Raw genomic sequence first — 27,850 nt, forward strand, 5'->3', positions numbered from 1 at the left:
TGACAGCTAGTGGTTGAAATGAGTACTGCAGTCCAAATAAAAAATATAGTTTGTCCCGCCCCCTCCTTCTCAGACTTGACGCTCACACGGGTTGCCAGTTTAAGGACACACAACAGGAATGAGTGTAAATTGACAATGGAAGGAAAGGAGAATCAACTCATCAACTTCCAGTGTAGTTGATGAGTTGATTTAGCCGCATTTTAATGTGCTTCCGTTCATAGAGTTTTTAGACGGATGCCAAGGTTGTTTTGGTCAGGTAGAATCTGCGATCTCTTACCCAGTTTGTTTGCTGGCTTCCATGGCAGAAATACGCTGTGTTTTCCACCAACTGGCAACCTGTGGTGTCGAAATACTATTGGGTAAACTGGCAACGTGCGTTATCGCACGGACCAAAACAAAAACGGACATTCCAACACGGAACGCACATTTCAAAGAAAAATAACTGGCTGTAGCATTTTGTGAACTCAGCATGCTTCCTAAATATCTGCAAACATATTATGGTATTTTTATGCTTTTGTACAGTCAAAAACTTACATACAGCACCTTTAAAGATCCATACTAAATGAAAAGTCTTTCAAAGCACTAAAAATCTAAAATTTTAAATGCTACAAGTTAAAATGGTTGTTCATTTTGAGTTTTAAATTATTAGTATAGCGTTTTTTTAAATGTACTTTAAGTGAGTGTTAGATCATGACAAAGTTAAAGGGATAGTTCACCCAAAAATAAAAATTCTGTCATCATTTACTCACTCTCAAGTAGTTTCAAACATGTATGAATTACTAAAATAAAAAGAAGATATTTTAAAGAATGTTGGTAATCAAACAGTTTACAGTAGCCATTGACTTCCATAGTAGGAACAAAATACTATGGACGTCAATGGCTTTGTCACTGTTTGATTACCAACATTCTTTAAAATCTTCAGAAAAAAGAAACTCGTACAGGTTTGGAACAATGGCAAAAGTGCTCATTGAGGGCACAAATTGATCGCAAAGGCACCCATCTGAAACCTGACTTCTGAAAAGTGATAAATGGGACACCCTACTATGGGCTTTAACTGACATGTGCACACGGCAGCCATTGTAAGTCCACAAGACCGAACGTGCATATGAAGTGTGCCATTTGGGTCAGGGCCAACATAGCAGGGGTGTCCAATCCTGCTCCTGGAGGGCCACTGTCCTGCAGAGTTCAGCTCCAACCCCAATTAAACACACCTGGATTAGCCGCTCAAGGTCTTACTTGGCATACTAGAAACCTCCAGGCAGGCAAGTTAACTTAACTCTGCTGGACAGTGGCCATCAAGGAGTGAAAAAAGTAAAAAAAGATCTCCAGTATCAGCTGATATATGGTACTGTGCATCTCTAATCTTCACTGCTGGATGGTCTGACTTAAATGGAACCAGCTAATGTTGCTGTATCATAAATTCCCAGGAGGTGGCAGAGTTACAGTTTACTCCTACGTGAAGCAGCAAAGTCCAAGCTAATCAGAAAGAAACTAACTGAATATAATCTAACATTAAAAATCAAAATACCAAAAATTATATTTTGCATACAACACACCAATCTGTAGTGATTGCTGATGATATTAGCATGTGGCACGGGTACGGTCGTGCTCTGAAGATGAATTGCAGCACTGTTGTATTTGTGTAGTTTTCTGTCATTCAGTATCTTAGCACCTTTGTTTGGAGCTGCAGAGGTTAGAGCAGTTGCCATGACCTGTTACTATAGCAACAGGCTCTCCCTCATCATCAGCCAGGAGCAGCATCTCTGCGGGTTTAGGTTGTATGGATGGAGAGAGACGTCTGCAGTCCTGATCAGTATGTCAGGCTTGAGGTGACTGCTGCAGTTCTGTCAGTCTCACTGCAGAATACATACACCACAACAGCGCGGGTAATCCCGGTCTCATCTCCCATTCACTTTCATTATCCCTCGTTCATCTGTCCATACATCTCCCACGAGACGAGGATGATCAGTCATCACACACATATGTGCATTTTAGAGACACGTACAGATACACATACAGGTTAAAAATGTGCATAATCAGCTGTAATTCACTGTAGCAGTTGCACCAGCATAACTTTGTTTAAAAAAATGGTGGGGACAGTTTTGGGTTGGGTTGCACAGGCGTGCTAGTTATGACTTCACACATGGCTAGCTTATGAATATTAAATAGACCATGTACAAATAATTTAATATCCCGGTTTTAAATAGTTCATTTGTTAAAATGGATTTTTCTAAAACTGAAATTATAACATTACAATTAGAAGTGTCACAATGCATTTAATGGTGCAGTGTGTAGTATTTATGAGGATCTACTGACAAAAATGCAATATACTATACATAACTATGTTTTCAGTGGAGTATAAAGACCTAACATAATGTACTGTTATGTTTTTATTACCTTAGAATGAGCCATTTCTATCTACATACACCACGGGTCCCCTTATAGTGAAATCGCCATTTTGCGACGTCATGTTTCTACAGTAGCCCTAAACCAGGGGTTTCCAAAGTCGGTCCTGGAGGGCCACTGTCCTGCAGATTTTAACTCTTACTTGCCTCAACACCCGTCTGGAAGTTTCTAGTATGCCTAATAAGACCTTGATTAGCTGGTTCAGGTGTGTTTAATTGGGGTTGAAGCTAAACTCTGCAGGACAGTGGCCCTCCAGGAGCAGGATTGGACACCCCTGCCCTAAACGGACAAACTTCTATACAGAGCGCTAGTCACTCTGCTCTCTCCGACCACAATATTTTTGTCCTGTGTCGGCTACGGCTGGTCCGAATACCATTTTTTTGAGCTTCGAAGCTTCAGTAGAAATCAACATTGAATATTCAAATTTTCGGAGGAAAGGAGCTGAACATATTCTTCTCTCTAATAAAGGCAGGACTCTCGAGAAGCGGCGCACCTCACACGGGCTGGGCTTTTATGCTCCGAGAACGGACACTGTAGTGATACAAAACACACCGGTCTGTTACGTCCCAGTTTTGATATAGTAGTAAAAAAAAATTGTCAGTTAGAGAACAGATTAACTACAATTAAAAACTGAACGTGCAGCGAAAGCCGAACGAGAGTCAGATTTCATTCATCACGAGAGTGAGGAGCTGAATGATCGTGGAAGATTTGGTTTCAAGGTGAAATGTAAAAGTGCCTATTTAAGAGAGTTTGTCATTGTACTGTTTTGTTGTTGGGTTTTTCATTAAGAATAATAGGCTAATGAACCCACAATTCAAGCAACCCGCCCCCGAATTGGCGAACCAAAAGTAAACTGCGCACAGCTGCATTCGTTCACAGCCGCTATTTCCTATTAAACCTTCCATCCTATTAAAAACTGCTAGGCTATAAAATAATTGTACAAAAAAAAAGAGAGTATTGTATTTCGCCAGATTTTATAGTGTAAACATATGCAGGCGCTAATGAGAACCGTGTCGAGGGGGATGCCAGGTGTGCATAAAGAAAAAAACGTTCAAAACCCAAAATTGAATATCGAATACCAACCCACCGAACGAATATTCGAATATTCTGGTCCAGCCCTAGTGTCAGCCACTCTTTATGTGCTTCAAAAGGGAGGGGTGAGCGGTGGGTGATTACAATTCACAACCTCACCACTAGATGTCGCTAAAATCTGCACACTGCACCTTTAAACAGCAAATTATATGGCAAATTGTATTACTAGATTTCAACATAAAACAACTTAAAATATTTTAGAGAGAGAAATAAATCCTATTAGCCAGTCAAAGTGCTTAAATAAACTTGTGACATATTTAATTTTACAACGTCATCCACAGCCAACAGTCCCTGAATTTTGTAGGTCAGTCGATAAATGTGTGTGTCATCAACTGAATACAGTATCAAATATGTGTTGTTGGTTCGGTGGTATATTTTTCGCTTTGAATGTGAGACGTTCAGGCTGCTAATCGGCCTTAATGTAATCAATAAATAGAACCCAAAATAGCAGAATGTATGTCAAAAGCAGAATTATGGAATGGTAATGGGAAAGCAATAGAAGGGAGAGCACATATGAGGACTGTATGACACATGAACAAAATGCTCGACAAATGAAGATGCTCCTCTGCTACAAGCTTATTCATGTGAAAATGAGGACAAAATTGACCATGACAAAAAGGTCCTTACTGTACAAGACCCTTATGAGCAGGGACATGCAGATCTGTCCTCCGAAATAAAGTATAATCCATAATGTGTTAGACTTTTTTTTAAAGCGTTATTCTTAGCCTCCCTCAGTAATCACTCTTAGAGCTGCAGTTTGTTCTGAGAGGAGACCAGAAGTGACACCTTATAAAATAAGAATCTATTTATAGCGAATGTTTATGGCGGATAGAGAATAATGGGGCTGTTGGTTGAGGGATAAAGGAGGACTGGGAGGGAGAAGATGAGGGACATAAGAGAGCAGGACGTAGACTGTAGATCATATGAAGTGTCACCAGCTGTGTCTAATGCTGCCTTCAGGGAAGTGTTTTACTTGTGGCTTCAGAAATCGTAATTTTGGTGCAGCAAATGAAGAGCAAAGGATGTGCATTAAGTGTGTAAGTTATGTGATATCTAAGTATTTTATCATTCTTGTTTTGCCTTAGATAATTATGGGAAAAGTAGTTTGATAGCACATGCCATAAAAAAACTATTTTTAATGAAAGAAGTCTCTTATGCTCACCAAGGTTGCATTTATTTATTTATATTTATATTTATTTCTATGATGCAAACTGAAATTTCATCAGCCATTACTCCAGTCTTCAGTGTTACATCCTTCAGTAATCATTCTAATTTATTATCAATGTATTATCATTGTGCTGATTAATATTTTTTATAACTTGTGATACTTTTTCTCAGGATTCTTTAAAGAAAAGTTTAAAAAAGAACAACATTTATTTAAAATAGAAATCTGAAATGAGCAATATACACTACCGTTCAAAAGTTTGGGGTCAGTCTTTTTTTATATATACAGAAATTAATACTTTTATTCAGCAAGGATGTGTTAAATTGATAAAAAAAAACACAATACAGCTTTTCTCAAAGCAGCTTCACGGTAATAAACAAGATTATTATCTGTATTAATGTTGCAAACAAAAGTTATTTAATTATGAAATAAATACATTTGAACTGAAGCAGCTCAAAAAAGATAATCGTGTCAATGTTCAGCTCAATTTAGTTCACTCTAGATGTATTCAATTTAGTTCAATAACAGTGCAAAGTATATTAAACTATGCAATAAGCTTAATTCAGCTATACAGACAGCAATAATGTCATTATTCGCTTAATATTCAACAATATTATTGATCTGCCTGCATTGACACCATTGTATGAGAACTGAACTGGACGATGACATCACTGTTTTCTCCAGAACTGCTGTTTAGAGAAACTAACTAAATTAATAATTAATGACTTTTACAATGGAAATTAATCAACATTGAACTTAAACTGGACAATGACTTTCTTCTAGAGCTGCTGTACAGCCAAAACAGTCTTTGTTGCATTCCTGTTATCACTGTAAAGCTACTTTGAAACGATCTGTATTGTTACAAAGCGCTATATAAATAAAGGTCATATCAGTGTTGCTTTAATTTAGTTCAATAACAGTGTCGGTGTTGCAGTTCATCAATTACGAAATAAATTCCATTCAGCTATAAATCAGCTCTACAGAAGACAAAGAGTACTTATAAGAACCTGGAACATGACTGTCGGAATGTGTCTGTGAAGGTGTAAGCTCACTAGGTTTTGTATAAGAGCCACAGTCTGCACCATCTTCTAAAATATTACTTCAACAAACCATTACACCTCCCTCCTCCCATTTCATGAAGTATATTCTTTATATTCTCTTTTTTTTCTCAACATGCCCAAGCAAATCAGTCAGTGAAAAACACACACTAGCACGCACACACATTTTTCCTGGGGCTGCTTTACAAATATCGATCCTGGGTAATGTGGTGTGAAGCGTGTGTGAGTGATAGGGGAAGCTGACGTTGTCTGTGTGTATGTGTTTCTCCTTTCCCACAGGGCCATTCTGTGTGCACGCGCACAGTATTTCCGAGCGATGTTGTGTGGCAGTTGGATGGAGAGTTTGCGTCAGTGTATCACTCTGCAGGGGTAGGTTATGCAGTACAACCATCAAAATGGGACAAATCACTGCAACTCATCATTTAGCCTTCAACTGTCTTCACACATAGTACAAATACTCTTTCATATTTAGATTTTGTCATCCGAAGGCTTTCCTCTTTTACCGGTTCCTCTTACTGGCTATATATGCATACATTCAAATTAACACTGGAGGCAACTTTTACAACATTCCATAACATTTTATATTCACATGTTCGTTATTCTAAGTTGTGTTGGTATGAAAAGCGAGAAACTGCACAGTGATATGAGAGACAAAATAGCACCAATATTTTGCCATGGCACATATTTAGTTTCATGGTTATTCACAAATATTTCACCGCTCAGTGCTGCAAGTGACCAATCAGATTCGGCTTTTCCAGACAGATGTGTTACTGTATATACAGAGAGAGAGCCTGGAACATCCTGCATTTAGGATGACAAAGCAGGGCTTTGATTTTTAAAATACCTATATTTTTCTTTTGATAATTTTTTGGATTGAACCTGTGGCCGTTGTGCTTGCAGTTCATGTCCTTTAAAAATCCAGACTCTGTGTGTGTTAAGTTAATAGGTTATGTGTGTGATCTGACCTGTCGCAGAGTTCAGCGTGAGTTCTCAGTCAGACCTTCTTCCTGAGGAGGACATTCCAGCCTACCAGCAATCAATTATTCATTGCTCCGTCTCTGTCTGGGAAAACCAGGATACTGTGTGTAGTGTTTCATGCAGTTCAATCCATGATGTGTATCCAAAGTCTTTTATGGATTTTAGTCCATGTGTGAGATCAGAGGTGATTTTATCCTAAAACTGCATTTAGCTTTTACCCTATATGGTCAAAACACAATATCAAGAAGAATAAAATACTTGATGCAGATATTTCTGAGCTCTGTGACACAATTTATGGAAACGTAAATTCCTTTTTATTTTATTCATTTTAATAATTCATTATAGCCCTCTTCATCAGAAGATCTACATCTTTGGATCTTTTTCTGATATTTTGATCTCTGTTTCTGGCTGTTCTACAAGTGTAGGTAAAGATGTAAGTGGTGCCAATGATTGAATCTGAAGTCTCTTAGTTTTGCCAGGCTGTGACATAAACTAAATGGGCAATATTTTAACGACCTGAGCGCATGGCGCAGGTGCACTTAGGGTGTGTACAAATCCACTTTTGTTAGTTTAACGACGGAAAAAACGGTCGGCATGCCAGGCGCATGGTCCAAATGGGTTGTACCTAGTCTCTTAATGAGTCATGGGTGTGTTTTGGGTGTGACGTGCAATAAACCAATCAGAGTCTTATCTCCCATTCCCTTTAATAATAATAATACATTTTATTTATAATGCGCTTTTCTTAAACCCAAAGCGCTAAAAAGCCAGTTGCGCTTGCACCATGGCGGATTTCCTATTTAAATGGCGGAATTTGCGAGCGGAAAGACTGAACACTTCTCCAGAGAGGAATCCTTTTATTTTTATTATTTAAAAATGTTTGTGTGCTGCTGCGCATCGCTGTGTGTGTAATAAGTAGAGTGTATGTGTGTTGTGCACATGCCTATAGGCGTATATTAATAACGCACCCTTTAAATAACAAAAAATACTGCGCTATTGACTTTAGACCAGGTTTTTGTTGGTCAATGGCGCAGTCGTTTCCATTTGCCTCAAATGAAAGTGCCTATGGGTGCACAAATGGGCGCGAGTGCATTTGCTATTAAACAACGTGGCGCTGGACGTGAAAATGGCTGAAACTTGCAAAAAACACTTGCGTTGCGCCTGGCATCGCATTGTGCCGGGTGTATGACAGGGCCCAATATGTCCACCCCAACTTGGTTTTTTATTTGAAATGATATCAACACTTGCCTGTTTTTCCACAAATGTCCTTCTTGCTCACTCTCTCCTCCCCCGTCATGAGTGTTTTGATGCTTGGTGGATCGGTCCCATCCAATGTTTTTCTCCTATTTACATAGCCAGGACTATGTACAAACACCATATTTTTTTTCATCACACACACAAAACAGATGCCTAGCAAATATTCACAAAATTTTGTGTTGATTTAAGTTTTAACAGGGTTTCCCAGAAACGCAAATGAGACCAGATATTTGAGTTCAAATGGTTGTGTGGAGATTGTAAGATGTCAAAATAATCTGAATGTATGTCTGTTTTTTTGTGTGTGTTTGTTTCAATCAGTCTGGGTCCAGATGAGATGGAGATTCTGCTTAATTTCATGTACGGTGCCATCCTAGACTTCCCACCAGGAACAAATGTCAGGTAAACGAGCTCTGTTGTGTCATTTCTTCTTACAATGTGATAAATACAAAAATCCTATGGCTTTGGACAGATATCGCACAAATGTCAAGATGTGTGTGTGTTTATCTCTGATCTTAGTCAGGTTGTGTTAGCAGCAGACATGCTGGGCCTGGAGGGACTAAAAGATGTGGCCGAGATGGTCCTGACTCGGGACTACTGCCGCTTTTTTCCCAAGGTTTACACACTTTTTTACTTTTTTCACAGTTTACACATTCAGTCTATTTGAGGTGATGAGTGTAAATAGTCCTGTTAAGCAGTGAGTCTATTGTCAGATCATGCCAATAGTACTATCATCTTGTCGTTTATTACCCTTTAGGGACACATTATGTGATTTGTATTTGTGAGCGAGTAAAGTCTGGGCATTGGTTCAGCTTTTGTAGAGCATTTCATTTGTCAGCCAAAAGTACATGGCCCTATCCCTCTGCTGTGGCTCCAGAGGATGAACCTTCCCTTAAGTTCCTCAGATGCAGGTGTAACATCTTTTTCCAGCTATAGTTGTGCCATTTTTCTACTTATCTTATAATAGAAGTACTGCAGCAGACTCACCCCATGTTTAGTGCAGTTTGTCGTAAACATGCGCTCTCTGATACAAAAGCAGCAGTGGGAGGCAGAGTAAGTCAGGAGGCGGTGTGTTTGACAGCCCTCTTGCAATTCGTGAAGAGCTGTTTTGTTTTTACTTCAAGTCTCTCATTCTCACTCCCACCTTTCAAGAATGCTTTGAGACCAGTCCAGTTTGTGTCCTTTCAGCTAGTAATTTCATCCTTCTGTACACAGAGATGAAAGAAATGCATTCACTCCCCCTTCCTCTTTCAAAATAATTAGCTTCTGTTAAAGTGTAGGAAAAATTTGATGTACGCTGAGAATGTACTTTTGACAGATTTAAACTAGGACTGTCTATGAATATTATATTTAGACACTACCGTTCAAAAGATTTGATCTAAAATACAGTAAAAACAGTAATATTGTTAATACACTATATTGCCAAAAGTATTGGGACACCCCTCCAAATCATTGAATTCAGGTGTTCCAATCACTTCCATGGCCACAGGTATATAAAATCAAGCACCTAGACATGCAGACTGCTTCTACAAACATTTGTGAAAGAATGGGTCGCTCTCAGGAGCTCAGTGAATTCAAGCGTGGTACCATGATAGGTTGCCACTTGTGCAATAAGTCCATTCGTGTAATTCTACGGTCAACTGTTAGTGGTATTATAACAAAGTGGAAGCAATTGGGCAAAACAGCAACTGAGCCACGAAGTGGTAGGTCACGTAAAATCACAGAGCGGGGTCAGCGCATGCTGAGAGTCAATAGCTGTAGACCTCCAAACATCATGTGGCCTTCAGATTAGCTCAAGGACAGTGTGTAGATAGCTTAATGGAATGGGTTTCCTTGGCCAAGCAGCTGCATCCAAGCATCACCAAGAGCAATGCAAAGCATCGGATGCAGTGGTGTAAAGCACGCCACCACTGGACGTGTTCTCTGGAGTGAGGAATCACGCCTCTCTGTCTGGCAATCTGATGGACGAGTCTGGATTTAACCGTTGCCAGGAGAATGGTACTTGACTGAATTGTGTCAAGTGTAAAGTTTGGTGGAGGGGGGATTATGGGGTTGTTTTTCAGGGGTTGGGCTTGGCCCCTTAGTTCCCTGAAAGGAACTCTTAATGCTTCAGCATACCAGGACATTTTGGACAATTTCATGCTCCCAACTTTGTAAGAAAAGCCCCTTTGGCCCCTTGTTGTTCCAACATGACTGCGCACCAGTGCACAAAGCAAGGTCCATAAAGACATGGATGAGTGAGTTTGGTGTGGAGGTACTTGACTGGCCTGCACAGATTCCTGACCTCCACTCGATAGAACACCTTTGGGATGAATTAGAGCGGAGACTGCGAGCCAGACCTTCTCGTCCAACATCAATGCCTGACCTCTCAAATGCGCTTCTAGAATAATGGTCAAAAATTCCCATAAACACACTCCTAAACCTTGTGGAAAGCCTTCCCAGAAGAGTTAAAGCTGTTAAAGCTGCAAAGGGTGGGACAACTCCATATTAAACCCTACGGATTAAGAATATGATGTCATTAAAATTCATGTGCATGTAAAGACAGGCGTCCCAAAACTTTTGGCAATATAGTGTATTACTACAATTTAAAATAACTTTTTTCTATTTCAGTATTTGTTAAATGGATTTTATTCTTGGGATGATAAAGCTAAATTATCAGCATCCATCCAGTACTCCGGTCTTCAGTGTCACATTTCTGAAATCCTTTTAATGTGCTGATTTGGTGCTCAAGAAACAGTTCTTATTGTTATAAGTGTTGTAAACAGATTAAACAGTGCTGATTTAATATTTATGTGGAAACAATTTTGTCAAGGTTTTTGGATGAATAGATATTTCAAAAGAGCTGCATTTATTTGAAATTACTTGCTGTCTTAACCGTCTTTACAACTTTTGATATTCTTTACTGTCACTTTTAAAGTTTAATGTGCCCTTGCTGAATAAAAGTATTCATTTCTTCAGTTAATTTTATACCATTTAATGCATTCTTAAAAAAATAAAAAATAAACTTACATTTTTGCAATTTCCGATAAACTTAATGCATAGCATTAACATATGTAACAGTTATTTTCTCATCTCAATAAACTAAAATTGTATTTTACAAAAACGCATGCAAATGCAATATATAGAATAATAATAGAAAAATAGAATAATTCAATAACAAAATAACATTATTCACACTTTATGGACATGGTCTTTTGAAACAGTTAACACCTATTTCAATAATCAGGTTCATAATTCAGTGGTTTAATGCTTTTGATTCTCTTTTACAAATTGTATAGTTCCACTTTTTGCCTACTACATGTGTCAAGATGAAGTGATGCGTTGATTCCTTTGTGTGTGATATTTCACTTGTTGCGCTTTAATGACCATGCAAATTCATTGTATAAAGAGTACCAATTAAAGCATGGTCATTAAAGCTCAACAAGTAAAATATATTATGCATGATTTATAACTAACCCATAAAGAGGTATTTCTCCATTATTTACTGGTAATCAGATGCTTGGCCATTGCAAATTTTTAATAAATAATCTGTTTGCCAAAGTTTGCAAATGGTGGCTTTCAGGAAGTTGTTCAGATTGGAATAAAATTCTAGGAAACACATAAATTCAGGCAGCTGAACTATACTGTAAATTAGAGTTCCAGACTATTGAACCACAAAAGTGTGTGCGATGAGGTGTGAATATCAAGAGTCAGTCCCTCTTCTCATTTTCCTCAGCCTGTTGATGGAGTTCAGAGATCCATTCTGGAGTGCCTCGCCATTACCCACTCTATCGGCCTGCACGAACTCTACTGCTCCTGTGTGAGGTGAGGCCTTTTCTGCACTTCTGTGGATGCTACTGCTTTTAAAAATGGTTTTTAACATGACTTTTCTGGTTGTACTGCCCCATTAGAGTTCTTTCCTCCATCTACTGCCATATGTGTATACTGTACAGTGCAAATGAATCACTAAATAATAAATGACTAAATAAATCAATAAATAATATGTTCCAAAATGCTTTCTGTTTCTGAGGTTGTGCTTCTGTCCAAATGTGGATGCGGTCAGTTTTGCAGATATTTATTCAACATTTAAAACAAACCCATTTTTAAAGGGGTGGTAAAACACATTCTTTTGAAGACTTGACTGTGTTTGTGGGGTGCACTGTAACATGTGTTCATGCTTCGTTTTAAAAAAAATTGCCTTATTTTTCATATATTTGACCTTTATTCTACACTGCTCTGTCCCTCCTTGTAAAACGGTCTGATGCTTTCCGGGTTGTATGAAGCCAGTCCCTCAAAAATACGCGATGGGCTCAGATTGGTTAGCTGGCCCAGTGTGTTGTGATTCGCTAAACGCCTAGTGCACGTATGTCGGAAACGTCACGCCCCTTACCTTTATCGGAGGCTGTGCTTTGGTCAGTGTTAGAAACAACGGCGTCAATAAAACCATACCAATCTGAGCCCGAATCAGACCCAGAACATTTGAGTGAAGATGATCGAGCAGAACCTGTTCAGTCCTCAAGAGTAAAGACTGCGGATCTATAATGATCGCTACTGAATGGCACTTTAACTTTTGTATTTTTAGAACGATTATAGCCAAATATCTGTCACAAGAACTAACCCAAAACAAACACTAAGCACTGGCTTTAACTAGTAAGCCAAATCACACACAGAACCATGTTTAGCATGCCTGTAGATAAACAATACATAAAAGCTCTAATCAAAGAATCATTTACACTAATGCCAAGTTCGCTGTTGAGATTTTAACGTTAGTGTTTGTAACGTTAGGTGTTCGTCGGATAACGTTAAGTATGAATGAGCATTTAACAGACTGGTTTGCAGAACAGCGTTGTCATCTGTTTACTTCCTTGCTACAACCTATTACAGGAAAACACATCGATGAAAAATAAATCAGACTTACAGGTTGTGGCCCGTGAACAGCTTCTGTTTGTAAATCCAGCTTTCAGGACAAGCCGTTGTGCATATCCTGTATTGAACTCGCGAAGTTTGTGGAAGTTTGTGTTGTCCTCCGTGAAATGTGCAGCGCGCGCGTCATGCATCCACGCACCGGCAGTGTTTTTTTCACGCAGCTGACGTTGTGCAAATCTGGCATTGAAATCGCGAAGACGGTGGATGTTCTCCTCCGTGGATGTGCTGCAGGGAGCCCTGCGCGCGCCTGATTCCCCGCTGACTCAAACACACGTGCATATAACATGCTGTATGTTAAACGCTCTGCAACGCACCCCCGTCCCTATGAAGGCTGAACAGAGCAAGTACCCCAGACCTGCAATCCGGATGAATATAACAGCGTTTCCTTGGCATCGCGGCAACAACACTCCAGCCTACTATACCACAACAGCGCCGCGATACAAAATGGCCTCACCCCCCCTTATTTAATATTCTCGGAGGAGGGGTTTATGTAAATATTGAGCCTGTTGATGTCACCAACCCTGGAGGAATGTGTGTAGTCGCCTACTGGCCGTTTGCTTTAGTTCTTAGAAACTGATTTCTTTAAAAGCAAATATCTCCCTTTGCTTTAAACTTTGAACGTTGTAACTTTGCAGATGTTGTTTATGCTCAAGCAGCAACATTACACGTTAGCTAAAGTTAGAATAGTGAAATCGTGGTTTACCACCCCTTTAAGGTCTTTTCACATCAAATGCATAATTATTCAGCAAAAAAACAAACAAATGTTTGGAATAGACGAGCATTTGCATCAAAAGAGCAAAGTTTTATCTTTAGTGAGTGGGTGGATTTTTTGGTGGATTCAATATACAGAAGGCTATTTTGCCACATGGCCATCTTTGATCAATCTTTGAGAAGCAACTTTTGTGTAAATCCTGTTCTTACTGACCCTCATTTGCAAAGCAGTCCAGTGTACAGTGATTCACATAAAAATATATGAATTTAGCTCATTTCTCTGGCACATTCCCTTCACAAATGAAATGAATCCACTGCATTTTCAATGGCTCAGATGCCGGGAGTTTATTATTACAGCCAAAAACAGAACAGTTATAGTGTTTAAATAGGTGAGACATTTTATGACTAGCTGCTCTAGCGAGGATATAAACATGGCAGACTGTGTAACAGAAATAACAACGTTTCGACGGCATGGCAACAACACTCTACTACAACAACTCAGCCCAACATGGCCTCACCCCCTTTGTTGCGTGTTCCCCGGGGCAGGGTTTATGTAAATTTTAGGGTTCATAATGTCACCAACCCGGGAAGAAGCTTGTTGTAGTCCCTACCAGCCGTTTGTTGTAGTCCTTAAAAAGTGATTTCTGTAAAAGAAAACATCTCTCTTTGCATTGAACTTTGAGCGTTGTAACTTTGCAGATATTGTTTATGCTCAAACAGCAACATTACACACTAAAAAAAAGTGAAAGCATAATCAAATACCCCTTTAACTCTTTTCTCCTAAGACATTTTGTTTATCTCAATCAATATTATTTTTTGTCTATTCTTAAAACTGTGCTACCATGTAAAAATGTTTGCTCCATCAAAAAATGTTCACTACATCTTTAACATTTACATATTTGCCTTTGCATAAAATAAAATAGTTAATAATTAAACAATAAATAATAAATCACAATTTATTGATTTGTTGTTGTTGTTAACAATATGGGCCCTATCATACACCCGGCGTAATGCAACGCCAGACGCTACGCAAGTGTTTTTTGCTAGTTTCAGCCTGACGCAGTTAATAATATTCACGTCCAGAGGCAAGTTGTTTAAATAGCAAATGCACTCACGCCCATCTGTTCAGCCATGTGCGTGCTGGTCTGAAAATGAGGTGTTTTCAGGCGCATTGTTGGCGCGTTGCTTTTTTGAGGCAACTGAAAATAACTGTCAATAAGTCAATAGTGCAGTATTTTGAGGGCGCGTTAGTAATATGCGCATATTGGCGGGCGCATAACACACGTACACTCTTCTTGTTACACACACAGGGATGCGCAGCAGCACACAAACATGTTTAAATATTAAAAATAAAAGGATTCCTCTCTGGAGAACCGTTCAGTCTTTCCGCTCGCAAATTCCGCCATAAATATAGCAAATCCGCCATGGTGCAAGCGCAACTGGCTTTTAAAGGGAATGGAAGCTGAGACTCTGATTGGTTTATTGCATGATACTCCCAAAACACACTCATGATTCATTAAAAGACTAGGTACAACCCTTTTGGACCATGCGCCTGATGTTTTTACGCCGTTAAACTAGCAAAAGTGGATTGGGACACACCCTAAGGGCACCTGCCCCATGCGCTTCAGAACATGCGCTCAGATCGTTAAAATAGGGGCCATACAGTTAACTTATAAGGAAAGAAAAAAAACAATAAGTGTTGGGTCAAGCTATTTATTTGACCTGTAGTAAAATATATGCGCTAGACACCCGACAGAAGCAGATTTTTATAGTGCTGTTTACTCCCTCACACAGAATCATTTCTTTTTTTTTTCTTAATACCTCAAAACTTACAGTATGTGAAAAACTGTTCAAATTATAATTTTTTTAACTTTACCCAGTACTTTATTTTCATCTTTTTCAAGTGTGGAGCACTATTGCTGTGACTTATATAGCTGACATTAGGCAACGGTCTTGCATCCTATATTTCTCTAGCAGAGCTGTTAGTGATAGTCGGATGGCTGAACAACTGAAAAGTGTTTGCATACTGTATTGTACCAACAAATATTGGCTTCGCTCTCGGTATGTTCGTCAATTTAGGCGTTTCACATTTGGTGTTAAAGCACCTCTAGGCAGTGCAAAAAGATTGATTTGAATGAATTTATTTTTTTCCATCTTTAGATTGTGGTGTGCATTAAAAAATATGTCGAATAAAATAGTTCCTCTTTGATTTCACTGTAATTTTGTATTGGTAACACATATAGATGGAGAAATTAACAACTAGATGTCCAAAGATTCTTTGATCAACAACATGAATAGCAGGAAAAAATTACATCTTTGACCTTTTGATCATTTCATACCATCACCATGACTTAATTACTCAACTCTGTCATTTAATTCTCGTTGCTCAACTCAGTGCACTGCGGTAAACCAGCTCAGAGAGGCGTGTGAATGTAGGTCGGGAAATTTTTCCAGTGCCTTAGAGATAGAAAGAGAGAGACTGTGCGTGTGTGTTGTTTCTCTGATGTTTTTCCGCTGCCTCGGCTGCAGGTAGGATGGTGAAGAGTCACGCATCAGGATGCGAGGCTCTCAGTACAGCATCAATGATCTGATGGCCAGTCCAGCATCAGCTAAACCTACCGTCCTTCTGTTACTAACTTAGATCATTGGGATCTTCAATCCAAAAATCAAAAAACAAAGATTATTTTGTTCAACACACAGTTTGAAGAGATGTATGCTTCCACCTATCTTACAACTAGCACCACAGACACCACACAGTTGATTGAAGTCTTTAACACTACTTGTGCTGACATTTTAGACTTCAAATCGCTGAGATGATATAAAAATAAGTCAAACATCCAGCCCTGGTTTAATGAACATCCCCGTTCCATTAGGTGGAAATGTAGGAAAGCAGAGCACAAGTGGAAGAAAGATAAACTTCAGGTTTCATTTGAAATGTTTTGTTATTTATTAAAACAGTATCAAGTCTGCACAATCGAATTATCTCTCTGAAATAATTGCTAAAAATGCCCATAGGGAATTTTTAATAGAATAGATTCTGTTATGGACCCTTCCATGGTAGGATATCCTACTACAACCCCGTAGACAAAGTTCCTTGAATTTTTTGTTGATAAAATTCAGGATATTAGAACAAATTGGCCCCAGTTGTGACTCATTCTGAATCTACGTTGCCTCCAAGCTCTTTCAGGAATTTTGACACATCTCTCTCATTCAGTTGTCAAACATAGCTTCATAATTGAAACCTTCAAACTCCCCCATGGATGTCATACCATCACGTTTTCTTAAAAAAACACTTTGACTCTGTTGTGTTGCCCCCATCATTTTTGACCATAATAAACCATTCTCTAGGGAATTGAGTGGTTCCAACATGCTGTGGTGTAGCCTCTCCTGAAAAAAAAACTCATCTTGACTCTGATGTTGTACATAATTATAGGCCTATTTCAAAGTTACCATTTCTATCCAAAAATTCTAGAAAAGGTGCTTTATCTGCAGCTTTATTCTCACTTGACTACTTTCAATATATTCAATACATTTTAGTCAGGCTTTATATAATTTCACAGTAGTGAGACTGCTTTGCTAATGGTGACTGATGTTCTGCGTACCTTGGATTCTGGCGATGGTGCTATTTTTATTCTTTTTATAACTTGTCTGTCAGTATTGGTAATCACAACTCCTCTTCAACACTGATTACATGTGGTGTCCCACAAGGCTCCATTTTGAGTCCATTGCTTTCTTCTCTATATATGCTTCCTCTAGGCTTTATTTTTCAGAAGTATGGTGTCTCTTATCACAGTTATGCAGACAATACGCAACCTTATCTTCCTGTCAAGTCTAACAATGATAGCTAATACTGCAAATCAGTTAGGGTACCCTGTCTTTAACATCGCATGACAGAGTTAAGAATCTGGGTGTCATCTTTGATTCTGACTTACTATTTGATAAGCAGAGAAGTGCCATTATTAATTGAACATTTTTTTTATCTTCGGTCCAAATGAAAACAGTTACTTTCAGAGAAGGATTTAGTTATTCATGCACTTATCACATCACGCTTGGACTACTTCAGTTCCTTATATGTAGGTTTGCCTAAATCTACTCTTAAACATTTGCAATTGGTTCAAAATGCCGCAACTAGAATTCTAATGGGTACAGAGAAGAGATAACATATCACCCCTGTTCTCGCTTCCTTGCATTGGTTACCAGTTGGCTACAAAGTCGAATTTAAAGTTTTGCTGTATGTTTATAAAGCTTTGCATAGTCTAGCACCATAGTTAATTTGTTGATCTTCTTCAACCATATTCTGTAGTGATATCTCTGTTCATAAAATCAGTTGCTTCTCTCTGTTCCCCGTTTCCACTTGAAAACTAAGGGCGATCAGGCGTGCTATCTTGCTCTATTAATTTGATCGAATTCCAATTTGTCCAGTTTTTTTTTTCACTGTATTTTCCTAATTGTACAGCACTTCAACGGTTCAATGTTTGTCGATTTTACATGTGCTTTATAAATAAACTTGAACTTGAACATATGATTGGCATGAATATTTATCAGAAGTTTCGGGCTGTTCTTTTATATACTGACACAATTATACTGAGAAACTCCAAAAAGGAGAAAAAGACAATAAAAGTGCTACGAAAATAGTAAATTTGACTTGTGCACTATATTCCAAGTCTTCTAAAGCTGTACAATAGTTTTGTGAGAGGAACATAATTAAACAGAATTTGTGTTGACTGATAACCATGACACTTGTATGGTAGTCAAGTCACCTTTATTTATATAGCGTTTTTTACAATGCTGATTGTTTCAAAGCAGCTTCACAGTGTTAAACAGGAAAATAATGCAACAGAATTTGATTCGGCTGACCAGCCGAAGTGTTTTGTCCTTTTTCGAGTCTTTCAAACTACAGGTTTGAAATGACACAAAAGTGGGTAAATGACACAAAACTGCATTTGTATGTCAGCAGGAATTGCTAGGAAATACGTTTTGAATATTGCTTTTTTGACTTGGATTTGAAAGCAAGAATGAAATATGAATGTGTGTTTCAATCCACAGATGGGTAGCTGAGAATTTCGTGAAGTGCTGGTCAGAAAGGAATTTTGCCCTCCTCCCGCCAGAACTACAGAGAGATTGCCTTAATACTGTCACCAAAAACATGGTATGTAAAATATGTTTTCTATTTTAGTGGGGACTTCCCTTTGAATTTGTTTGTATATTGAGCTAATGATATTTTATACCCTCTTATCCTACTTTAAAACTATTTCTCACAATAACTTTGCATTAAGACATTACTTTAGTATTTTTATACTGTTTTCCTCATGGGAAACAACATAGACAACAACACGTTTTTTTTTCCCTCACTGTCTTTGTGCTTCTGTCTGCAACTAATAGTACAATAAGACATTGATGAGATGAGCTGTGGCCTCTGTTGTGAGGATGGCCATTGACTAAAGAGCAATTATAGGTCTTGATTGAGTGTGTGTGTGTGTGTGTGTGTGTGTGTGTGTGTGTGTGTGTGTGTGTGTGTGTGTGTGTGTGTGTGTGTGTGTGTGTGTGTGTGTGTGTGTGTGTGTGTGTGTGTGTGTGTGTGTGTGTGTGTGTGTGTGTGTGTGTGTGTGTGTGTGTGTGTGTGTGTGTGTGTGTGTGTGTGTGTGTGTGTGTGTGTGTGTTAAAGCCACAAACAGCTCATTAACTTCATCCATAGTCTGGCAGTCCCCTAAATTTCTCTCACGCACATACACACACAGACCCAGACCTTCAGCAGCTACACTCAGCCAAGTGTAGTTGTATAACCTTGGGTTTTCCCCCTCCTGACTTCCAGTCTTGATGTAAACCACTGCTGAAGCATATTGGATTACACTCGGAAATTTGCAGTCACTAACAGTGCGGCCACTGTGTGTCAGAGGAAGAAGGGAAGATGGATCTATGAATAAGACCGTGTGTTTATGGTTTTCAGTCGGTGCAGAGTGTAGTATCTGTGCTGTGTGGCAGCGAGCAGCTGATCTCCAGCCTGCCGGAGGTGAAATGGGCCAAGCAGGTGCTGAGTCTGGCCAGCGAACTGCAAGAGGAGTGTCTGCAGATGATTGTCACACACCTGCCCCAGGTCACACACACCGCTGCCTTCCGCGATCTCCGAAGGGTACGACCAGTCGATGATGTTTAGACATAAGATATAAGATGTCTTGTCAGCTATGACTGTCAGACGTATACCGTTTCAGAGAGAGGAGTTTACACGTGACCCCACACTACTGAGGAAGGTGTGTATAGCTGTGCGAGAGGGCGTTACTGTGGACAACTGCTGTGACCTCTTTACTGCTGTGAACTGGCTGAGTGGGGACCCGAGTGAGGTAGACATTATCACAGAAGACCAAGCCAATCAGGAGGAAGTGGAGGTAAACAAAACAGGACACTAAAAGCCAGCATTTCATTATAGCTCATTTAGTAAATTAATCATTTATTAAAAAAGTGATATAAACAGAGCATTTTAATCAGTCAATTAGGTCAGTTTAACACATTCATTTAGTGTGATTTATAATATTTATTTTAATAGTAAAATGTTCATATTAATTATAAAACGCAATAAATTACTGTATTTCATAATATTACTAATTATATTATAATATTTCTCCGTCGGATTTTAAGCTTTCAGTCAGTACTACTACGTCAGGCATTCACCTCGCAAACCACATTCAATGAGTTCTTCTTTTTATTATACATTCTTATTAACAAAATAACAAAATATCACATGGATTTTGAGACAGTGTCTTTATCTAAACATACACATACACCATGAGAGTTAGACATAATTACTCATAATGTTTAAAGAATAACGTTTTAGTACAAAAAATATTGGTAATTTTCACCTTACTTTCATAGTTATGATTCAAATACATCACATTAGGTTAAACCGTCACATACGGTCTAAACGCAAAAGTTCAACTATTCTGATCCGAAAATTCTGTGTACGCTAATGTTCAGAGGAGTACCTGAAACCCCTGCAGCCTTGACTATACACTCACCTAAAGGATTATTAGGAATACCTGTTCAATTTCTCATTAATGCAATTATCTAATCAACCAATCACATGGCAGTTGATTCAATGCATTTAGGGGTGTGGTCCTGGTCAAGACAATCTCCTGAACTCCAAACTGAATGTCAGAATGGGAAAGAAAGGTGATTTAAGCAATTTTGAGCGTGGCATGGTTGTTGGTGCCAGACGGGCCGGTCTGAGTATTTCACAATCTGCTCAGTTACTGGGATTTTCACGCACAACCATTTCTAGGGTTTACAAAGAATGGTGTGGAAAGGGAAAAACATCCAGTATGCGGCAGTCCTGTGGGCGAAAATGCCTTGTTGATGCTAGAGGTCAGAGGAGAATGGGCCAACTGATTCAAGCTGATAGAAGAGCAACTTTGACTGAAATAACCACTCGTTACAACCGAGGTATGCAGCAAAGCATTTGTGAAGCCACAACACACACAACCTTGAGGCGGATGGGCTACAACAGCAGAAGACCCCACCGGGTACCACTCATCTCCACTACAAATAGGAAAAAGAGGCTACAATTTGCACAAGCTCACCAAAATTGGACAGTTGAAGACTGGAAAAATGTTGCCTGGTCTGATGAGTCTCGATTTCTGTTGAGACATTTAGATGGTAGAGTCAGAATTTGGCGTAAACAGAATGAAAACATGGATCCATCATGCCTTGTTACCACTGTGCAGGCTGGTGGTGGTGGTGGTGTAATGGTGTGGGGGATGTTTTCTTGGCACACTTTAGGCCCCTTAGTGCCAATTGGGCATCGTTTAAATGCCAAGGCCTACCTGAGCATTGTTTCTGACCATGTCCATCCTTTTATGACCACCATGTACCCATCCTCTGATGGCTACTTCCAGCAGGATAATGCACCATGCACAAAGCTCGAATCATTTCAAATTGATTTCTTGAACATGACAATGAGTTCACTGTACTAAAATGGCCCCCACAGTCACCAGATCTCAACCCAATAGAGCATCTTTGGGATGTGGTGGAACGGGAGCTTTGTGCCCTGGATGTGCATCCCACAAATCTCCATCAACTGCAAGATGCTATCCTCTCAATATGGGCCAACATTTCTAAAGAATGCTTTCAGCACCTTGTTGAATCAATGTCACGTAGAATTAAGGCAGTTCTGAAGGCGAAAGGGGGTCAAACACAGTATTAGTATGGTGTTCCTAATAATCCTTTAGGTGAGTGTATAAAAAAATTACCACATCCCTGGACACCTAATTTTAAAACATGCTTACATAGTTTTCATTCAAACATTATTTTGTTAAAGGGTTAGTTCACCCAAAAATGGAAATTCTGTCATTTAATTACTTAATTCATGTCTCACCCTCATGTCATTCAGGACCTGTAAGACCTTTATTCATCTTCGGAACACAAATTAAAATATTTTTGATGAAATCCGAGAGCTTTCTGACCCCCCACAGACAGCAATGCTATTGCCACTTTCAAGGCCCAGAAAGGTAGTAAAGACATTGTTAAAAAAGTCCATGTGACTACAGTGGTTCAATCCTTAATGTTATTAAGTGACGATAACTTTTTGTGCGGAAAAAATATAAACAAAAACGACTTTCAACAATTTCTTCTCTTCTGTGTCAGTCTCTTATTTTTTTGCGCACAAAAAGTATTATCGTCACTTAATAACATTAAGGATTGAACCACTGTCGTCACATAGACTATTTAAACGATGTCTTTACTACCTTTCTGGGCCTTGAAAGTGGTAATTAGGTTGCAGTCTATGGGGGATAGAAAGCTCTCCGATTTCATCAAAAATACCTTAATTTGTGTTCTGGAGATGAACAATGTTTTTACAGGTTGGAACAACATGAGGGTGAGTAATTAATGACAGAAATTTCATTTTTGGGTGAACTAACCCTTTAAAGTGATAGTTCATTCTGAAATGAAAATAAAGCCATCTTTTACTCACCCTGCTGTTGTTCCAGTGCCCTATGTCCTTCTATCTTTTTCGTACCTCAAAAGCAGAAATTCTTTAAATAGTCCAGCATGCACTCCTTCCTATAATGGCAGTGAATTGCGACCAGGTGGAAAGTGTTCAGGAGGCATACTATAAGGTTTTACGAGAAAGAAACTGTATTATTCAGTCAAAACACTGAGCTCATTACGTGATACTTCTGTATATTTTTTGTAATGTTTTAGCCTGGTCGCTATTCACTGCCATTATAGGAAGGAGCACGTGCAGGACTATTTTTTAAATTTCTGCTTTTGAGGTCCGAAAAAGAAAAAAGGACATAGGGCATTAGAACAACACCGGGGTGAGTAAAAGATGGCTTTATTTTCATTTCAGAGTGATCTATCCCTTTAAGCAATCCAGGTTCAGAACTGTTCGTTGTATTATGGTCAATATAAAGTAATGTGAGGAATACATAATTACAATTCAATTTGCAAATACAAATACTGGATTTACTTCTGAAATTACAGTATGAACATGTCTTTACTTCTGTAATCTCATTTTCAATTGAAATCCAATTGTGATATTCAAAGTATGGTGACACTTCTGTCCATTGCGTGTTACATACCAGAATTGTGGTTGTATGTTTGGATTAAAGTTGTTGTAAAAATAAGAGGGATTTGTGACGTCGACTAAAAAGAACAGCCGTTTCAGTTAATACATTTTCATAAAAGATTGAAGACACAACTTTTTTTAAATAAATAAAAAGTTGGGATAAGATGCACTTAAAAATATATACATTAAAAAGTACATGATGTATATTTATTTTAATCTTTTACCTAAATATTTTAATAACTACAGTGTTGTAGTTATTAAAATACTTGATTAATAGATTCCCTTTGCTTCATCGAGCATGCCTGCAGCAATGGTCTGCTGAGCAGATTTTGTGTGTTAAAAGGCATGTATACTTCATTTGATCCTGGGATTTAAAGCTATAATGTACGTGGCCAGGCCTGGGCTGGATTACAGTAAAGTGACACTACAAATAGAAAAGGTCATAGTAAACAACCCAACCTTTCATGCTTATGGTCTCTCTCTGACATTTTATGTTTATTTTTATTTCTCTCTGCCCATTTCTGTCGCTTCCTGTCTCTTTGTGAGTTAATTCACATCCCAGGGGAAATAGCAGAATGGATTAGTCTGAGAAAGACCAAGAGTCATGGGTGTGGCCATGTGTAATCTGGCTCTATGTCCATTATAGAGAAAAGCAGGGAGGGGCAGGGGGAGAAATGAATTGCGGATGGAAAGGCTGAGGCAGGATCTGAAAAATACAGAGATTCTTTTTTTTTTTTTATGAACATTCGATGCAGAAGGCGTGACCACAAGCCTCTGCTAGTGACATCATACATTTAGCTTGAGAGGATCCTGTTAGCAGTAGAGGGAGGCAACGGCAATCGGTTGCCAAGACAACCAGCCTTTGAAGCAGCTGCTGATTCGCTCCTCTTCTCCTGCTGTTGTATCCACCCTCCCTCCTTCTCTCTCTCTCCTTTTCTCTGACTGACTCGCTCACCCGCTCTCACTCATTCTGTCCCTCTGGTAGCCATTCAGGCGTGAGCTGTGTTTGCTGCGCACGAGGCTCTGGACCTTCCTGTTTCAGTCCTTCTTTGCAGTGCGGCACACACAAGGATGGGACTCTCTACGACCCACATATCGAGAAAAAATACTTGCAGGTAAGGAGAGGGATGAGAAAAGGTAAGAATTTAGCAATAGTAAAAGAAAGAGGAATGGAAATTAAATGTAAATAATGTGGGAAGAGCACAGAATAAATCAGAGGAGAGAGAAGTACATAAGAAACTAACAGCTTTCAGGCAGCAGTCAGAATGCGCTTGTGTGGAGGAGGATGAGGGGGGGGTGTTATTTTATTTATTTATTTATTTTTCTTTTTTTATGGTCCAGTGCAGTGATAAAGAGCCCTCCTTTGCATGGATAGTGGGGTAGCCAGTGCTGGTTAGAGAAACCCTGCTGGATAACCTCCAACTCCTGTCAGTCCATCAACACAGACATCAGAACGAATCTCTTTAATAGCATCCTGTGATGCTTTGACCATCGAGGGCTAGAATACTCCAAGCACATCAAAACATTATTTCCAAAGGGGGCTGGGGAATGGGGTCCACAATTAGATACAATGGGTTTTGTGTTTTTCTGTCCTTCAAGTGGAAACATATAAGCTTGTGGATAAATTATGCATTGCTTTGGGTGTCAAGATCGTGCTTACATTCTGCTTTCTAAAGATTCCCCCACATATGCAAATGCAGTGCCTCATATGCAAAGCATTCGCTGTGCAACAACAAACACTCAAGCTGCATTCCTTCACAGGAGATATTTGATCCATGATTTGGTTTGTTTTCTGGAATGACAACAGTGAAATCAGAGCTCCGTTGTACTGCTGGGAAGAAAGCCTAGATCTTTGTTTTTTTATGATGATATTAAGGATGTTCTGGATAAACTGTGAGATGATCAAAGGCTATATCTAGGAAATCAGTGGCTCTCTGCAGAGCTGCACTGCCAATTTTACTGATTGGGGTTGTGACTGATTGTAAGTGCGTGTCTGATTGAGGAAATGTTTGGCAAATGTTGATTATGCAGGAGTGGATGTTCTAATTAAACTGAAGCTGTCTGTAATCTAAAATTAGCTTTTATTTTCTTCCTCCCTCTAACAACCCTCTTAGCTGCTCTTGATAAAGGAGACTGCAGACCGCTCGGGAAAAAACCTGTGCTCACCAGCTCGCAGGTATTATTTTATTCTGTTACTTATTTTGGTGAAACTATGAGAAATGTTTGGCTATAGACAGATACATTGGCCAGTATTCGATCATTTTGAGATTGTCTGCATCAACCAATATACAGCAATATATATTTTTGGAGTAAATATATAAAGATAAATGTTCTTTTACTGTAAATTCATCAATCCTTATTTGCCTCCATTCAATTGTATTGTGTATTAATTTGCATTATTTCAGCCAACCTACTTTCTAGATATCCGCATCAGCCATTAAAAAAAAACAATATCGGTTGACCACTTGAAATAATGTGATTTACTGGCATAGGCTCTGCTGTGAGTTCTGATTTTGTAAGGGTTTCTTTTACTGAAAGACAAGCTCATTGAACTGACGTTAAATGGGTGTTAGATGAGTGCTATTTTGTCACAGCAACCTTAAGGGTGATCCAGGGAATCTGTGCTGCAGAATTACTGATGCTGAAAACATAGTTAGCTATATAGATTACCTGTGAGAATTATGTTCTTAAAGAGAAGGTGAATATCTGTTTAATTTTTTTTTGTCTTATTCTTGAGATATAATTTAAAAAAAAACAACAACTATAAGACACAAAGACATTGGGCTAAGGAAACAGCTGTCCTTCAGTTTTTCTTTAATTGGCTAGAATATGCTTTTTAGCCTTTAATCCAAAGATCATGGTATAGTACTTCGTTCTTTTATGTCTGAGATTAGTCAAATGGGATGCTGATCTGATTAATATTGTACAAAGCCATCATAGTCTTTCATTCTCTCTCCATATCTCTCACTGCAACAGAAATCTACAAAATGCCTCTCGGGCACTTCATCTCCATGTGATAGCCCTACTCATCATCCCATTAAGGTATCACAGGGTCCACGTGCTTCCCCTGCAAGATCTGTAGCTGCAGCATCAGGCACCATGAAGTCTGATGCTCTAGGGCCATCAGCTCACACGGCTCCTTCTGGGAAAACAAAATCCAGTAACAACGCCTCACTTAAAAGCAAGAATGATAAAATTAAGCCAACTCACACGCCAGCTAAGACCAAGACTTCATCTACTGTTAAACCAGTGTTGAATGGCACTACTGGTGGTGCTCCACGGGAGAATTCCACCACTTCAGGTGCCCGTGGTTCACCTACAGGGAAGACGGTGTTGGACAGGAAGCCAAACCCAGGAGCAAGGCCAAAGTCTTCCCCTGCTGGGTCTTGTCTCTCAACAGGCCAGGCTAAAGGAGGAAAAGTGCTGAAGAACACAATGTCAGGGAAAGATCTGCCTCAGGAATCAGCTAGCAATGCTCAGAATACTCCATCAAACTCTGGCAGCACCTCACCAGACAACAGCACTGGGAGTCCACGCAACAATGGCCACAGTACACCAACAGGTGAATTTACCTAGATTCATCATTATCTTCACACCCCACGCGTCACTAAATGATACTCTACTTCATCTTGAGCTAGTCCCTTGTTTTACTGTGAAGAGTGGAGGCTTCCAGCAAAAATGTTTTTGTTTGTTGCTTTCTGCAAAATCAGAGCTAGTAAAACTGTCTGAGCAGAAAATTAGTAAATTGGAAAATGGGGCAACACTCACTCTTGAAGAAATCCAACTTTATTGATTAAAAAACATGTTAAGTTTCAGCCATTGTAAAGTGACATGTGGCCAAGTATGGTGACCCATACTTGGAATTTGTGCTCTGCATTTAACACATCCAAGTGCACACACACACACAGTAGTGAACACACACAACATGAACACACACCCAGAGCAGTGGGCAGCCATATTGCTGCAGCGCCCGGGGAGCAGTTGGGGGTTCGGTGCCTTGCTCAAGGGTCTCACCTCAGTCGTTGTATTGATGGTGGAGGAGAGCGCTGGTTATTCACTCCCCCCACCATCAATTCCTGCCGGACTTGAGACTCGAACCCACAACCTTCCAGTTACAAGTCAGACTCTCTAACCATTAGGCCACGACTGCCCCACTTGACATTGTCAAGGTCTTTATTAGACATCAAAAGCAACAATATCACATACTGCTTTATACACTCTTGCAATCAGCAACAGGTGTGCTACTCTACTAATTGTGGAAGTGGTTTCCTAACCAGACTAGGGGAGAAAGAATAAAAAAGGGAAGAAGAGAAGAGAAGGCAAAATATCAATAAAACATACTATAATCAGTTTCCTGATTCAGACTTTTGGGAAACAATGTGTTTAAAGTAAAAATCCAAAAATGTTCTCTGGAGTTATGAAAATCAGACCTGAAAACAGCTCTATAATTAAATAAGCTAGACAGAGCTTTAGGTCCATGGAAGTCAAGTAGCTATCCTTAGTTTCTCAGATTAGCCCCTGATATTGGAGATTACCCCCTAATGTTTGTCACCCCAAGTAAAAGTTACAGTATGTATGTGTAAAAGTATGTGTGCTTTTAAGTTTTAATAAAAGTTAGAAAATTAGAATGGGAAAGTAAGGATAGAGAGAGAAGGAATGTACAAAATTTCTGAATCTTGAAATCCAGAGGTAAAAATATAGGTGTCTCTCCTGTTTTCCTTGCTC

At 39.1% G+C, this 27,850-nt stretch overlaps 1 protein-coding gene across 1 annotated transcript in view; it reads left to right on the plus strand.

Moving 5' to 3' along the window:
• btbd8 (BTB domain containing 8) overlaps positions 1-27,850 on the plus strand; it is a 44,451-nt gene that overhangs the window by 11,159 nt on the left and 5,442 nt on the right. Inside the window, exons 6-15 of the mRNA XM_079841265.1 lie at positions 6,001-6,090; positions 8,272-8,352; positions 8,470-8,566; positions 11,666-11,754; positions 18,613-18,715; positions 19,514-19,696; positions 19,776-19,949; positions 24,111-24,240; positions 25,240-25,301; positions 26,102-26,687. Coding sequence (XP_079697391.1) covers positions 6,001-6,090; positions 8,272-8,352; positions 8,470-8,566; positions 11,666-11,754; positions 18,613-18,715; positions 19,514-19,696; positions 19,776-19,949; positions 24,111-24,240; positions 25,240-25,301; positions 26,102-26,687 — 1,595 coding nt within the window. The remainder of the gene's footprint in view (positions 1-6,000; positions 6,091-8,271; positions 8,353-8,469; positions 8,567-11,665; positions 11,755-18,612; positions 18,716-19,513; positions 19,697-19,775; positions 19,950-24,110; positions 24,241-25,239; positions 25,302-26,101; positions 26,688-27,850) is intronic.

Source organism: Gobio gobio, assembly GCF_949357685.1.
Source record: "Gobio gobio genome assembly, chromosome: 17".
NCBI lineage: Eukaryota > Metazoa > Chordata > Actinopteri > Cypriniformes > Gobionidae > Gobio > Gobio gobio.